Source organism: Ursus arctos, unplaced genomic scaffold (genome assembly GCF_023065955.2).
Source record: "Ursus arctos isolate Adak ecotype North America unplaced genomic scaffold, UrsArc2.0 scaffold_4, whole genome shotgun sequence".
NCBI classification, from domain to species: Eukaryota; Metazoa; Chordata; class Mammalia; order Carnivora; family Ursidae; genus Ursus; species Ursus arctos.
In genome coordinates, this window is record NW_026623056.1 from 28,291,909 (window position 1) to 28,307,584 (window position 15,676).

Sequence of the window (15,676 nt, forward strand, 5' to 3'; positions counted from 1 at the left end):
TTTTCCTTTGATTCCTGCCCTTATTCTGTACCATTCATTTAGGTTTGAGCCTAGCATGTACTATCTTGAATTGCTAGGTGGGTTTTTTTTGTTACGCATCAAAACTCCCCATATACATTTTTAAGGCCTTTGAAAAGGAGACCTTATATTTAGAATGTATTCTCAGTATCTAAAATTGTGCTCTGTACATATTAGAATTTTAGTAAATTTAAAGCTTTTGTTAAATTATTTCAGACTAAGTTTGGCACATTGCAGGCATGTAATAGTTGTTGAAGCATATCTTACTTGCAGATATCAAGATAAGATACAATTGCACAAAATAGTTAAAAATAAAAGTAGGATAGTTTGTTTATTTTGGGGCCAGAAATGAAATAAGCCTTGAAAGAGTCTGGATTCTGGGCTCGAGTTACTAGGGATCATGGGATTCAAGGGAAGGGTTTTTTCAATATAGGGAGACCTCTTTATATTTAAGGTCAGGAGAATGAAGTGAAAGAGATCAAAAATGAAGAAAACATAATAGATATATTTTAGAAGTAGCAAGAAAGAACCACCTTGGGCTGTGACAAGGGGTGAGGAGGTATGACATTATAGGTCTCTACCTCTTCTAAAGATGTTGGGGAAGAAGTTAGAGGAGTATGGAAGGTAGATATGACATGGGAGTCATGCATGACAGTTTCCCTAGTCTCAAAGTGAGAGATCTAGAGGGGGCTTCAGGTTTTAGGTGGAGAATGCCTGGGTTTAGTCAGATCTTATCAAAGAAGGATAGGTAGGCTAATTGACAGTTTGATGGTATTTCTGGGTTAATACTGAGAACTGCATTGAAATGCAGGTCTCAAATGTAGACATGAAGTTGTACATGGGTTGAGGTAAAATGGTAAAGCTTAAGTGATAAGGAAGAAACCAGTGTTTGGTTTTTTTAATCTGACGATTTCGTAGTCTCTTGGTTTTCTTCTCTTTTTTCTTTTCTTTGAAGATTTTATTTATTTGTCAGAGAGAGAGAACACAGTCGAGGGGAGTAGCAGGCAGAGGGAGAAGCAGGCTCCCTGCTGAGAGTGGATTCCCAGTGTGGGACACCATCCCAGGACCCTGGCATCATGACCTGAGCCAAAGGCAGATGCTTAACCGACTGAACCACCCAGGCATCCCTCTCTTGGTTTTCTTGATGCCCTAACAAATGTGTTTCAAAAATCCAGCAAACCAGTCTTTTCAAATACCATGTACCTGCAGGTGCTGCTTTGATTAAACTTTGGTTTATTGTAGGTGCAAACACTGAGAACTTGATTTTCTTGTAAAGACAGTTCTCAAGAAACAAATAGACAATGTATGGATGAATTATTGTCTCTTTTGTCACGCTTAAGAGGTTTTCATGTGTTGGGGTGCCTGGGTTGCTCTGTCGGTTTAAGCATCTGATTTTTTTTTTTTTTTAAGATTTTATTTATTTATTTGACAGAGAGAGCGAGAGAGCACAAGCAGGGGGAACAGCAGAGGGAGAGGGAGAAGCAGGCTCCCTGCTGAGCAGGGAGCCCAACGCGGGGCTCGATCCCAGGACCCTGGGGTCATGATCTGAGCTGAAGGCAGACGCTTAACCATCTGAGCCACCCAGGTGCCCCTAAGCATCTGATTCTTGTTCTCAGCTCTGGTCTTGATCCTCAGTGTGATGAGTTCAAGCCCCATGTTGGGCTCCACGCTGGCCGTGGAGCCTGCTTTAAAAAAAAAAAAAAAAGGTTTCATGTTTTTATAGGTTACAATTATCTTCTTAAAGCCAAAGAAAACAAGTTTTCTCAGACTTTTTTTGCAACTCATTCTTCCTAGCTGACTTATTATCATCATACCTTCCATCTCTTTATCATTTAGAGTTACCTCCATCTTTTCTAAGCACCTTGTAGGCTGGATCTGTGTACTTTAGTGTGTGGTTATGTTATACATAGAGGAGATTAATTTATTCCATTTATGGGTAATACGCCTCTTGGTGCATTCTAAAAATGTAACTTCCTGTGCGCCTGACATTCAGTGTTTTGATTGATTGTTACTTCTAGGTTTGAGGCTGGGCTTTCATATGTTAAAAGTATGCCTTACATTTGAGAATGCTAGTAGTACAAATACATCTTTCCAGGGGTGCCTGGGTGGCTCAGTCGGTTAAGCGTCTGCCTTCCACTAGGGTCATGATCCCAGGGTCCTGGGATCGAGTCCCTCATTGGGCTCCATACTCAGTGGGGACCCTCTTCTCTCTCTCCCTCTGCCTGCTGCTCCCCCTGCTTGTGTGTGCACACTCACGCGCTCTCTCTCTCTCACAAATAAATAAAATCTAAAAAAATACCACTTCCCATATATGTGGAAATAACTGAAAGGTTTAGATACATTTATTATTCTTTTTCGCTGTTTACACATAAAGGCTCTTCCTTGGTTTGTGAATATCTTCTAATTGCAGAATTTATTTGTGAATTTGTCTTATACTCTATTTGGCACTTTTGCTAAAAATAATTCCTCTGTTTCTTACTGCTGCATGCTACATTTTCATGGTTTCTTTGCCATTTAGAAGCTGATGGAAACATTGGAACTACTTTTTGGTGCCCCTGCAAAATGGGACAGAGCAATTCAGCAGCTGCTTACATAGTCTGCAGTCATCTCTGCTGTCTCACACACAACAGAAGTTTTGTATTTCAGTACACGTCAGTTCAGAGTTATAACATGTCTGTATTCCAAAGCCTTGTTGGTGGTGATTTTATCATTTTATTTTATGTTCCAAATAATGATACCAAAAGAAGCTATAAGAAGGTTCACTAGTATTATTCTATAACCTGATAGAATTATTAACCTAGTAATCATTTACATCCTGTTTTTGTGTCAGGGTTCTTTTTGATTTGTGATTCTCATACTGCCTACACCTCAGGAATTTATGAAAGCTTCCAGTTCCTTATTTTGTCAGCCTGAAATCCCTGCCTTATGTTGCATTTTCCTCATGAATCCCTTCTACACAGCTGTTTTCCAACTTTACACTGTCAGTCTGTAAGATGTTTATAATGTTTTGCACCATTTTTTTAGTGTATGTTTTGGAAAATGTAGCCATTAGTACATGGTACTTCATGGATTGTTATTAAGGAGTTATTTATTTATTTTAGCTTATAAAGAACAGAGATTTATTTCTCACAGTTCTGGAGGCCGGAAGTCTAGGATCAGTATGCTAGAATGGTAGGGTGAGGGCCCTCTTCCAGGTTGCAGACTTCTTGTTGTGTCCTTACATGGTGGAAAGGTCAGGGCCTGTTGAGTTGAAATATTTTAGTTTTAAGTGTTTGCATTTCAAGGATAGATGGAAAATGTAGTATTAAAGAGTGGATGACTGAGTATCATCAATTGTGATGAGAATTGGCACTACCATTACTGATCTAAGAACCTTCATGCATTTTTGTTTTTTGTGTTTTGTGGGTTTTCGTTTGTTTGTTTTGTGTGTGTGTGTTTAGGACAAGCATCTCTTTTTTTATCTGTGAAAACAGAAATCTGAAGGTGGGTTAACATCTTGTATTTATTTGTTGTGTAATTAGTATCCTGCCTTTTACCTAAACAGTGGCCTAAAACCATATGCAGTCCTAAAAACATCTTTATTTGGTGATGGTTTGGTGTATAGGCCCAGAAAGTACAGGCTAAGCTATGATATCGTCAGAGTGCTGAGTTTAAAGATAATTAAATTTTCATTTTTTGTCTTACCTTTCTTCTGACGTGATTACCTTTTAGAATTTTTCATTGCTTCATGATATTTTATAAATCGAGAGAAAGCGTACTGTGAAGTCCTAATACCCTTTTATTCCCCCAATATTTTACTGATTTTTGGAATGTAAACCTCTTTTTGTGCTTTTAACTTCAGCATCAGTTTCCTTAAATGTGGGAGTGAAATTGATCTACTTTGTCCTGACTTATATTTATTCTTTGGTCTTATAATCCTTTCCCGTGATATCTTTAATCTTCTTTTCCAGATAGATTTTTGTAAAATCTTAGTTCTATTCCTTATATACTCTTGACTCTTTCTTGTTCTCTTGCTTATTAATGAACTCTTTAACACACTGTTGCATACGCACACGTATATAATCATTTTGGAAGCACCTATTTGTAGGTTTAGCGGAGGATTAAACATGCAATGGCTTTGTCAGAATGGGCTTTTTGTTTATTTCTAAAATTGGCTTTTTTTTTTAACAGATAAGTGTAAAGCAGGAAATTACTTTTACTGATGTATCTGAGCAACTGATGAGAGACAAAAAACAAATCAGAGAGCCAGTAGACTTACAGAAAAAGAAGAAACGGAAACAACGTTCTCCTGCAAAAGTAAGAGAATATATTAAGGTGGTGGTCCCTAACCTCCTAATCCCAAACTATTGGTAAATCTTATGGGCAGGAATCTGGCTGGACCATAAGGCAAATACAAAAATCTCATGTGGCTTAGTAAAAGTTGGAATGTTGTATCAGAATCACCAGGAGCATGGGATGCGTGTCTGCATGGAGGTGGTGGGCCATTTGTTTTAATTTTTCAACTTTTTTCACCATGCCTTTTTTTCTAAAAATAAACTTTTCTTTTTCCACGTCTCTCTTTTCTGCCCTTGATTCTCATTCATACTAGTTTTACTTATTTTAATATTATGATTTCAAGAAAATTCAACACCAGTTATTCATCAGGGAAAAGTTGTCGGATACCTGTATTAGAATGTAAGCTCCACGAGGGCAGGGACCTTCATATTATTCACAGTTGTATCCCCAGAGCCTGGAATAGTAGGCATAATAGACCCTTAATAAATACTTGATGGGCGAATGAAGAGATTAGTAAATAAGTGACCTAGTAAATAGTAGTAATAATTGCCTGCTTTTTTTCCTCTTCAGTATAGTAGTAGCTGACTGTAGGTAGCACTTCGGTCTTCCTAGGAAGTCTGTGAATTCTGAGTGGTATGTTTCCATCTTTATAGTTATTTTTCATCTTTTGTTTTCCCTCATATAGTGAAGAAGGATTTTTTTTAAAGTCATAATATAATGTGACCTTTTAATTTTGATGGCTCCTTCTTTTTGCCTTTGTGGTTTAGATCATCATCATCATTTATTTTATTAGTCTATTTTTGGATTCAGTGGTGTGCTGGAGCCAGCTTGTATTGGCTTGCCAGAGCTGATTGCTAAGTTTACAGGAATTTTGCAAGCCAAAGCTAAAAGCATTAGTAACTTAAAATTAGCCATAGTGAGAATATTTACACCTTGGATATCAACAAACACTTCCCACCACCCAACTCCTTACTCTGTTGGTAAACATTAACAACATACCACAGCTTTTGGAATATATATGTATACCTACTATAGAAAAATTTGAAAAATATAGAGACTAAAATAACCCGTAGTCATACTGCCTAGAGATAGCTAACATAATTTTCTGCCATAGTCCATTTCTGTATTCAAATTTATGTACATAGATTGATTGATTGAATGTCCTGATTTTTTAACAGTGTGTAAATGATTTTTACATTTAATTAATGGTTTTTATAAAGACTTTATTAGCTGCATAATACATTATTTTTTGATGTATCATATTATATTCTGTGATGGCTATGTTGTTGGAAGTTGTGTTCTCTTTGCCTTCATTTTAAATCATGCTGCCCTTAAAATACTTGTGTATAGATCTTCATGTGTTACTGAATCAATCGTCAGTCAGAGGCATGAATTTTTCAAAAAGGGTTCTTGACAATGTGGCTCCTTCCAGAAATGTTGTACCAGTTACATTGCTACCCATGGTGGACCTGAGGTGTGTCATGTCTGTACTTTCAAGTGTGAGACTTTGTTTTTTGTAGCTTGAGATGGACATGTCATTACAGTTTAAATTTTAATTTCTTTAGTTACTGGCCATACTAAACTTCTTTTTCTCCCATAATTATTGGCATTTTATATTTCATGTTTTGTGAAGTCCCTCCCTGCCTTTCTCCTTCCCTTTGTTTTCTTGGGGTTAATTTTTTTCTCAGTGACTTATAAATACTTGTTTGTTGTTGTTGTTTTACATTAATGAATAAATCAAGTTTTTCATATACAGAACAATACAAGGTTTTGAGGAAAAAATTAATTTATAGAATTGCGATAGTATGTTACTTTGGGTTCGCTGCCAATCTATAAGGAATAAAGTCTTTTTAAAAAACAGTGTATGTTCTACATTTTCCTTGATATTTTATTGCCATTTTTTTTTCTGGTGCTATTCTTGAGTGTAATGTATCCTAAAATTCTGACTAAAACTCAGATTATTATCTTCCAGTAGGGTGTTATTTGGTGCTATGTTCTAGGTGTTTCTAAATACAGATCAGATTTTTAGAGGTTTTAAGCTGTTTTGCTTGTCTCATTTGTAGATAAATTCATAATGTATTAGGATGTTTCTAAGGGTATTATGTAAGTATATATCTGTATAATTGCTAGATGGAAGATTTGGCTTATTTTAAGTATATTATACATAAGAAAATGTTTTGGGGAGGTCTTTTTAGGGAATTCCTAGAAGAGTGAAATAATTAGAAATAATACACGGAAGATGAAGGTGTAAGAGTAACAAAAACAATTATTTTTAAACTGTCCTGACATGTTAAATGTAACAGAGAATGGTTGTGGACTGGTTTTAACACTGGTCTGCAGTCTCCAGATGAATGGTTTTTGTGTCTGGAGTCTTAGAATTTGAGGCAGGACCAGGGTGTTATTTTACATTTTCTCAAGCATGTTTTAAAAAATTTACACTTCATATTTTTCATTAAAGTAGCTGTTTCTACCTTTTTGTAGGAAGAAAAGCTTATCTCACATTTATAAATCAATGTGTTTTTTGTTTTAAATTCCTTAAAAACGGTTTTAAGCTTCACAAAGAGTTATAACTTATTATGCTTAGAGGACTCTACTCTTGCCCCCAGATCTTTCCCAGATCTTGAATTTTGCCATTATGAATATTTTGGGTATGTGCCACCATTGTGTCATATTAGATTGAGGATCTGTACAGAAAATATAACTAACGTGATAAACTTTTAGTTAAAATATTAGAGCTTACACATCCATATAAATGTGACTTCTTCAAGATCAGCTCTGTAGTGAGAAGTACCGTTATTATTATGTCATCTTTATCTGCCATGGATTTTAAGTAAGCCTCTATCATACAGCAAAGGCAAATTTGATATTTGAAAATTGCCAACATACATTTGGCAACGTGTTTGAAGAGGATAAGCAAGCTAGGGAATGTTAGCTAGGTCAAGTTATTTGGTACTATCATGGGTTAAGCTGTTTTATGAAAGTAAATTTTCTATAGAATAAGATCTTGTCCCTTTTAAATGTCAAATTTAATTTAATTTTAACAGCTTCGTCGGGGATCTTTAATGTGTTATGTTCCTTTTAAATATAGCGCATTTGTACCATAATGTCTAATGTCTGTCTATGTTGATGATGTAAACATTTTTAAAAAAATCATATTATAATAATGAAGCCCTTTGGAACGACTGAGATATTAGGGCTTTCCCCGCCTCTTACCCTGAAAACTGCGTGGTAGACTTTGTTTTTTTGATGTTTGTAATTGCTTCATTGTCTCATTCCTTAATGACATGCTATTCTTTTTTACATTGCTATACTTAGTTCCATCGCCCCTTTGAATCTCGTTTTGTTGCGGATTAGCACTGTGGAGACTAAAGTTACCAGAAATGTGTGAAAAGTTCTAGTAAACTTAATTCGTTCTCCGTGCATTCATGTCAGTGGGTCTCCTCCTAGCTCTCATTAGATCACCTATAGGGCTTTTCCAGTTATAAATAACCCAGGCCCCATCCCTGGGGCTTCTCATTGAGGGGATTTCCATTTATACTTTAAAAGAGTCCAGGGTGATTGTGATTTATGTTTGCATTTGAGAATCTCAAGTCTTAATACTAGAAATTTCTGGAATAAGTAAGGAATGAGCTTTTACCACTTGACTTTGATTCTGACTTGTTAGGTGAATTAGGAAGTAACGTTTCCCACCACAGGTTTCTGTGAGGATTTATTTAGTCAACATCAATGAACTCTAAGAATCTTTTTAAGAAAAGTATAACATATTATCTTAATCCAGTATTGTATATATTGTATAGGTCTTTTCAGATATCTCAGTGACTGAATGAGATAGAGCAGAGTACTATTAATTCCTTACTTCTCATTCTGAAATGTTATTTCCTTTTTCATTCCCTCGGAAAACAATCTGGGTGCCTGTGATGTGCCAGAATCTCTTATCAGGTGCTGAAGAAAGGAGCTGTGTGTGTTTGTTTGAACAGTTTAGGTGTTCCAAGTAGAAACTGATTATTTAAAGTTGTGCTGAACTCAGGAAGGATGAAAGTATTCCACAGATCAAATAGATTGTAAATTATATAGAGAATCCTTTCTTAGAGATTTATTATACACCATTAGTTCCCAGAAAAGATTTGTGATTTTGATATCAAAAAGATCTTAAATTGAATTATATAAATGAGGAAAACTTAATTAAAGGGAACAGAGAAATAGATATAGCAGGCATGTGTCATACTTTCTCCTGTGTGTTGACTTGATTATGGAAGAAGTGGCTTTGAAGCTGAAGAACTGATATAAGTTGGGGGATGGAAGTACAGAATAGTACAAAGAGAAAAATGAAGATTAGTAAAAGAGTGTGTTAGTACTTTCTTTTCTTTTCTTTCTTTTTTTTTCTTTTTTAAGATTTTATTTATTTGTCAGAGCGTGCACCAACCAGGGGGAGCAGCAGGCAGAGGGAGAGGGAGAAACAGGCTCCCTGCTGAGCAAGGAGCCGGATATGGGGCTCGATTCCAGGATCCTGGGATCATGACCTGAGCTGAAGGCAGATGCTTAACTGACTCAGCCACCCAGGTGTCCCTAATATTTTATTTCTCTGATTTTCTCAGAGAGCTATGTATTTTGGGTAAATAATTTTCTCACAAAACTGAACCCTGACTTTAAAAAATATTTTGATATAAACCTTTCTTTAAATATCACATACTTTTTTACATAATACTTAGGAAACCTAAGAGAAATGACCTTTTGTAAAACTCAGGGTTATTTTGCTGAACATTGGTTATTGTACCGTGCTTACAATACGATGACTTTTGTGTTCTGGTACTGTCAAAAACTTGCCATTTTAAAATGACATTTGTGACGTATAAAATCTAGTATGAGAAATAGTGAAAATTCTCAAGAATGAGAGTGACAGTGTGAGGGTGGGATATTAGAGGTAACTAGGAGAGTCAAGATGTTGTGCTGGGTTTTGCTATGGATGGTTATGGCTGTGTTATTTTGTTGTATGTCTTTGGGATGGCACCATTCTTCTGTTTCTAATTGGATTTGAAGAATAAAGAGAATTTTAGAAGATCTCGTTCTCCACCCCCAGTTGCAGTGAACTGACTCACAATACATGAGAAATTTAAACTATCTCCGCTACATTGTTTTTTGGGTTTTGGTGGTTTAGAAGATGATTTAGGTTGATTTAAGAATATATGATAAAACCTATAATCATTACCTTAAAATATACTTTAATAATTTTAAAAGTACGTAACAGAGAATGGAGAAAATAATTTCTGCCTTTTAAGACAGCATAACTTTTCCTCACTGGTGTTAGGTTGTTCAGTGGCAGTGACCTTTGCGGAGTGAAAAATCTCTAAATTTAATAGAGCTTTGTTAGTGCTTTGCCTGATGAAAATTGATGTATTATTTAAGGTAACCATTATATGTAGCAGTTAGCTAGGAATAGATTTGGCTCAGAACAAAAAATATATCTAATGGACCATGGGATTAGTAAAGCAGATTAATTGAGGAGTTCCATTTGATTTCGAAAAAATTTTTTTAAAAGATTTTATTTATTTATTTGACAGAGAGAGAGACAGCCAGCGAGAGAGGGAACACAAGCAGGGGGAGTGGGAGAGGAAGAAGCAGGTTCATAGCGGAGGAGCCTGATGTGGGGCTCGATCCCATAACGCTGGGATCACGCCCTGAGCTGAAGGCAGACGCTTAACGACTGCGCCACCCAGGCGCCCCTGATTTTGAAAATTTTTACTGAAAAATTCTGTTTTAAATTTATAAACAGTTAAGGAAATCAAGTAGATTAAGTATTGTTTAGACTATTACTAATTTCTCCACTCTTGATAAAGCCGGATTGCTTGGTCTTTATAATATACCATATTTCTCCAAGAGTAGGAGTGACAGGAAGCAAGATAAATCATGTGGAGATACTATAGCAGGGCTTTAGGATTTAACCCTTGAAATTTAAAATCTTTAGTTGTAATAGTGTTCATAAATTGAGGGGGAAAAGAAAAGCAAAAATATTTTATGGTAATAGTTATTGTAGCAAGTGAGACTGCTAATCTCTAAGGCAGACACATTTAACTGGTAGATCACATTCTACCAAAAGATCTTGAAAGGGTGTGAACAAGAACAAAAGCCGTATCTATACCAAGGAAGAAAATTTTGCCTATATTCATGTGACATTTCTTTTCCACTAAGGGCCTTCGTTCTTTGCATAGCCACGTCTCTGTGTCACTACTTAACTTCAAAAAATTGAAAGGTATCACTTGTGGCAAAAATTTTTTAAAGGAATAAAGTGGTGAGCCATGAGGATGTTTGGTATGGGTAGCAGTCAGCCATGTCATTAGCCATTTATAGAGTCTCACTATGTTCCAGTCACCATTTGGGCACTGGTGTTATAGTGGTGAATAAAACAGTGGTTACATTTAAAACAGATTACAAATTGGAAGAGCCACTGGTGCTCTTCTGAGGCAAGATGAATTTTACTCCTTGTCCTTTATACAAATATGTTTGTTATTCTGGCCCAAGAAAAGAGAGAGAAAGACATATTAAAATGTCCAAGAATTTGATTTTTCTGTCTTTGAACTTATAAATGTGCTAGATTTTTCAGTCTTCTTATTCACAAGCCAGTGTTAGCTGTTTCATCCATAAAATCCACCTTGAGTTAAGGCTTGAATCCACAGTGTGAAAGGCAGCATTACCTTCAGTGCCAGAAAACAATGACCTAGAACTCCTTAACTCTTCATAAAAGGGCTTTGTACAGTCAGGGATAACATCCGTTTCGCATTAAGTAACTTGGGCCAGATTTGTTCCTTGCAGAGACTTCCCTTGCAGTTGCTATGCCACAGAAAGCTATTGAACTGCCATGTGTTTTGGCACTTGGATCTTCTTATTTGTTATCAACATATGTGAAAAAATACCTGGTGCTATCTTGTTTTTAGTTGTTTCATATAGAATGTTTAACATCTTTTTGTTACTTGTTTTGTTAGAAATATTTTGAATCTTCTTTGAAAAGGTTTTGTGTTTTGTTTTGTTTTGCATAGTGTTAACTTGCATATTATTTTGTGACTTGGAGGGGTCAAAAAATTTAAAGCGACTGGCCAGAGATGAAACTTCCTGTTCTCACTGACTCTCATCAGGAAGCTGTGACACCCACTTCCATTCTTGTGCCAAATGTTTCTCTTTATGACTCTGGTTCATAGACTTTGAAGCATTGTTGACCACATTGGCAGTTTGCCCAGAACCCAAATATCCTGTATAATTTGCATAATAATTACCATTGATTTACATACAGTGCAGGCTGAGTTGTCTTCCAGAATTTAAAGTAAAAGAATGTTTTAAAAATTAAAGCCTTTTCCTCCTTAACCTCTCCTGTTTTCAAGGTTTGAGAAGGGGTTGTTGCTATGTGTTTACAGGCCCTAATCAGTTTCCACAGGCCTTTGTATTTCCTAAGATGTTTCCTAGATTTTTCTGCCCCGTGTGGGACACAATTTCATAGCTCCTACACTGTATGCCCTCACCTCCAGTATTGTTTCCCTCTTACTTGCCATGTGCTCCTAGTGATCTGATCTCCTGCTGGTTTTCTTTGCTTCTTATCTTCACGTCATATTCTGCCATGTCATTTCTAATCTCCTCAATAATGAAAAAAAAAGATCATTTATTATTTTTACTCTGCCATATGTCTGATGAGAGAGACAGTTTAATGTTGCATGTGGAACAAATGGTTGATAAATTGGAATACATGAAACCCAAAGATGAGCTGCTCTCTGGCACTGTCCAGACCAGGCCCATAATAATCTCAACCTCAGGAGGCCCAGGAAGATACGATTTCTTTGTCACCTGAGTTCCTTCCCCATACCCACTCTAATTTATGTATCCATCCTATGTTTTTAGGGATTTGCTCAACCATAGTTTAGTAGTTCATTTTAAAATAAGTAACCTTAGAGATCCTGGAGTGAACCAGACTCCAAACTCTATGCTAGATGGCTTAAAAACGTAGATTGTTCTTTTTCTCTTCTTCAAAAAAAAGAAAGAAAGAAAGAAGGAAAAAGAAAATGTAATAGGTAAGCATTTATGTGATTCAGAAAAGTATTTAAGTATAAACAATGTAGAATCCCCCTCCCGCTTTATCTCCCCTCTGCCCAGTTCCCTAGCCATCACAACAAAAGCTATATGTTTCATGTGTATCCTTAAATAATTTTTATGCATAAATAAATATGTATCCTTGTATGTACTTTCTTATATACAAAAATTTGCAAAATGTACTGGATTCTAAACTTTGCATTTTTTTACTTAATAAATCCTGGAGCTTTTTCCATATAGGTCTAAAGAGAGCTTTCTCATTTTATGTTACCACCACATGATATTAAGTTGCATTCATTTTCTGTGATTTAACCAGTCCTATACTGATTGATATTTATGCCGTGTCTACCTAAAACGTAAAACTTTCATCCTGCATATGTGAGAATTTGAGGTTGAAGATAAAGTTATAGTCACCCTAGCAGAGAGTTCTTAGGGACTCTGTTAGACATCACCTTTGGAGAAGAGGGGACAGAGTGAGTGCTGAGATCTTACTTAATCAGGTTCCAAGGTTTTACTAGTGATTTCATTTCGAGTCACATTGTAGTTTTCCTACACTTAATGATAACCTTATTCTAACAGCCTTTTCAAAATTAGGAAAAAATTTTTCATAATTTCTGGTGACCATTGTTTGCGTTAAAAGGCATTACCTTTTTTATAAGTTAGTATTATGTTTTTAAAACTTCTTTTGTTTTTACCTTTTTTTTTTTTTTTTTGACTAGATCCTTACAATAAATGAGGATGGATCACTTGGTTTGAAAACCCCTAAATCTCACGTTTGTGAGCACTGCAATGCTGCCTTTAGAACGAACTATCACTTACAGAGACATGTCTTCATTCATACAGGTATTTCTTGAATTAAAATGGTCTTATGGCCATTAAGATTATTGTTGTTGCTATTTTCACTTCGTGTAAATGTCATTCATTTCTAAGACTGTAGCTAACCTGGCATTTTAAATCAGAGATTTCCACAGGCCAGAATGTCAGAAGGAAACCAGGAAAAACTTGAAATGAGAAAACAATGAGCAGGGATGTATAAAATTAATTAGTCTTAATTGGATGCTTACCTGGCTTAATGTGTTCTTTTCAGCTAGAGAAACAGTTAAAGAATGTATTATTAAAAGCCTATCAACATTTATTTTTCTCTGCAAGACATCCAGATGGAGTTTGAAAAATGAATTTATGAAATAAGAGTTTCAAATATTAAAAAATGATAATTAAGAACATGACATTATAGAGAGCAAACCTAAATACTAATCAGAGATCCTTGGGGAAACAGACTAGACGTAGGTTAAATGAAAGGCTGTGGAGTGGGCAAGATAGAGTAGTAAGATAGATTTAATGAAGTAGGAAATAGAGTATCCCAGAAGCTAAAAAAAAGAAACCATTCCAGGGAGGATGTGTTCAGCAATGGCACAACCTTCAGAGAGGATAGAGAGGAATAGAGAACTGAGAAGAAACCACTGGAATAAATAGCAAAGAGATCAGAAGTAGCTTTTAAGAAAGCAGAGTATAAGGGTTAAAGCACAAGTTGGTGGTGGAGAATTTGAGACATGAGGTAAACTACTCTTAAGAAGGTATGGTTGAAAAGGAAGGAGAGAAAGTAATAAGGTGGGAATGTCTCAGGATTTCTGGAAAGTTTGTTTGCATAGAGCAGACCTCAAGAATACTTAGAAGGAAAGGTTCCAGCAGAGAAGGAATGATTGAAGAGTCCAGATTAAAAAAAAAAAAAAAGGAAAAGGTGTTCAAAATTTCTGAAGGTTCTGGAGAAAATAATTAAAAGGGCATAAAGGGATATGTTAGCCATGGAGAACAAGGTAGGTGGATCTTCTTTCAGATAAAAAGAGAGGGGAGCTATTTAAGACATACTAGATAACCCAGAGTCCTTTGTAGCCTCTTGATTTTTAAATTGTTTTGAATCTTTTCCTTTCCTTTCTTTTTTCTTTTCTTTTTTCTTTTCTTTTCTCTTTTCTTTTCTTTCTTTCTTTCTTTCTTTCTTTCTTTCTTTCTTTCTTTCTTTCTTTCTTTCGGTTGTAGAGTGGATTTGATCTCATCTTTGTGTGATTGTGAGAATGTGAATTTTATAATCATGGGGAAAATTGAGGAAATAAAATTCTTTTAAATTAATGAACAGTATAAAAATATTGTGTGGATAATTTAGAATTTTCCAGAATTTGGGCTTCTAAGATTTATCTTTCCTCAGAAATAGTAACTATAAATTGTGTTTTATCCAGTAACTAATTTGTGGATGTGAAATTATTTTAAGGCGAAAAACCATTTCAATGTAGTCAATGTGACATGCGTTTCATACAGAAGTACCTGCTACAGAGGCATGAGAAGATTCATACTGGTGAGTGTTGCCACCCTTCCTAGGGTCATTAAAATTACCATTCCAAATATAGGGAAGAATTTTTAACAAATAGCAGTTTGTTTCCACCGTTACCAGTTTTGTTTCTTAAGAGTATGTATCATAGCTCATATTTTTTCTTTGAATAAATCAGTCTTAACTGTTAAGACTTGGCTTTAATGTCCAAGCCCAATAAATTAATTCGAAATAGAGTTTCATAATAACCTTAAAATGTATTTGAAATGACAAAAGGAGATTTTTGTGAAATAGCTGTTTCCTAAGATGTTTAACAAGTTTAGGATTAGGTAAAATTATCATTCTTTATTCATTATTCTGGGAAGAAGCGAAGTGCCTGAGCCCTAAAATACAGATACTGTGCTTTTTTCCCTTACTGTTTCATGTATATAAGCTTACTATATTAAGAGAGTTGTAATCCTGATAAATTGGGGACTTCAGTTTTTCACTTAAGTTGTTAATGATTTAGAAACAAGTATTTTGGAAGATCACTGTAAAGGAACCCATACCTTATAAAGTTAAGTCTCTTTTTAGAGCAAACATTTATTTGCTTTTATTTTATTTTATTTTATTTTATTTTATTTTATTTTATTTTATTTTATTATTTTTTGACAAATGTAAAACCAAATGTTATATGTAACCTTGATTTAGTAGACTGTCAGCTTTTGACTTTGATGTCTGTAAACATGGTGAAAAGTGTTTCTTTAGAATTTATTTCTAGTGTTTTGCTTTTTTGTGATAGAATAAAAGCAGAGTTGGTGTATTTGAATCACTTTGATTCTTACATTTAAGTAGAATTGAGAATGATAGTGATATTGAAAATATTAAAGTTCTTCATATTTTTCTATAAGTACTTAAGTAGGAACCTGCCCAATGTTTTTTAGATGTGTTCTCATAGTACCTGCAGTACCTGTGAAAGGGATCCTGGACAGTTTTTAAAGGAAGTAGCTTTTT

At 35.2% G+C, this 15,676-nt stretch overlaps 1 protein-coding gene across 6 annotated transcripts in view; it reads left to right on the top strand.

Annotated features, from left to right (window-relative positions):
- Positions 1–15,676, top strand: part of ZNF148 (zinc finger protein 148) — a 113,724-nt gene that overhangs the window by 69,015 nt on the left and 29,033 nt on the right. For all 6 annotated transcript variants that reach the window (XM_026495338.4, XM_026495339.4, XM_026495346.4 and 3 more), the window contains 3 exons: positions 4,189–4,314; positions 13,083–13,206; positions 14,627–14,710. In XM_026495338.4, coding sequence (XP_026351123.1) covers positions 4,189–4,314; positions 13,083–13,206; positions 14,627–14,710 — 334 coding nt within the window. The remainder of the gene's footprint in view (positions 1–4,188; positions 4,315–13,082; positions 13,207–14,626; positions 14,711–15,676) is intronic.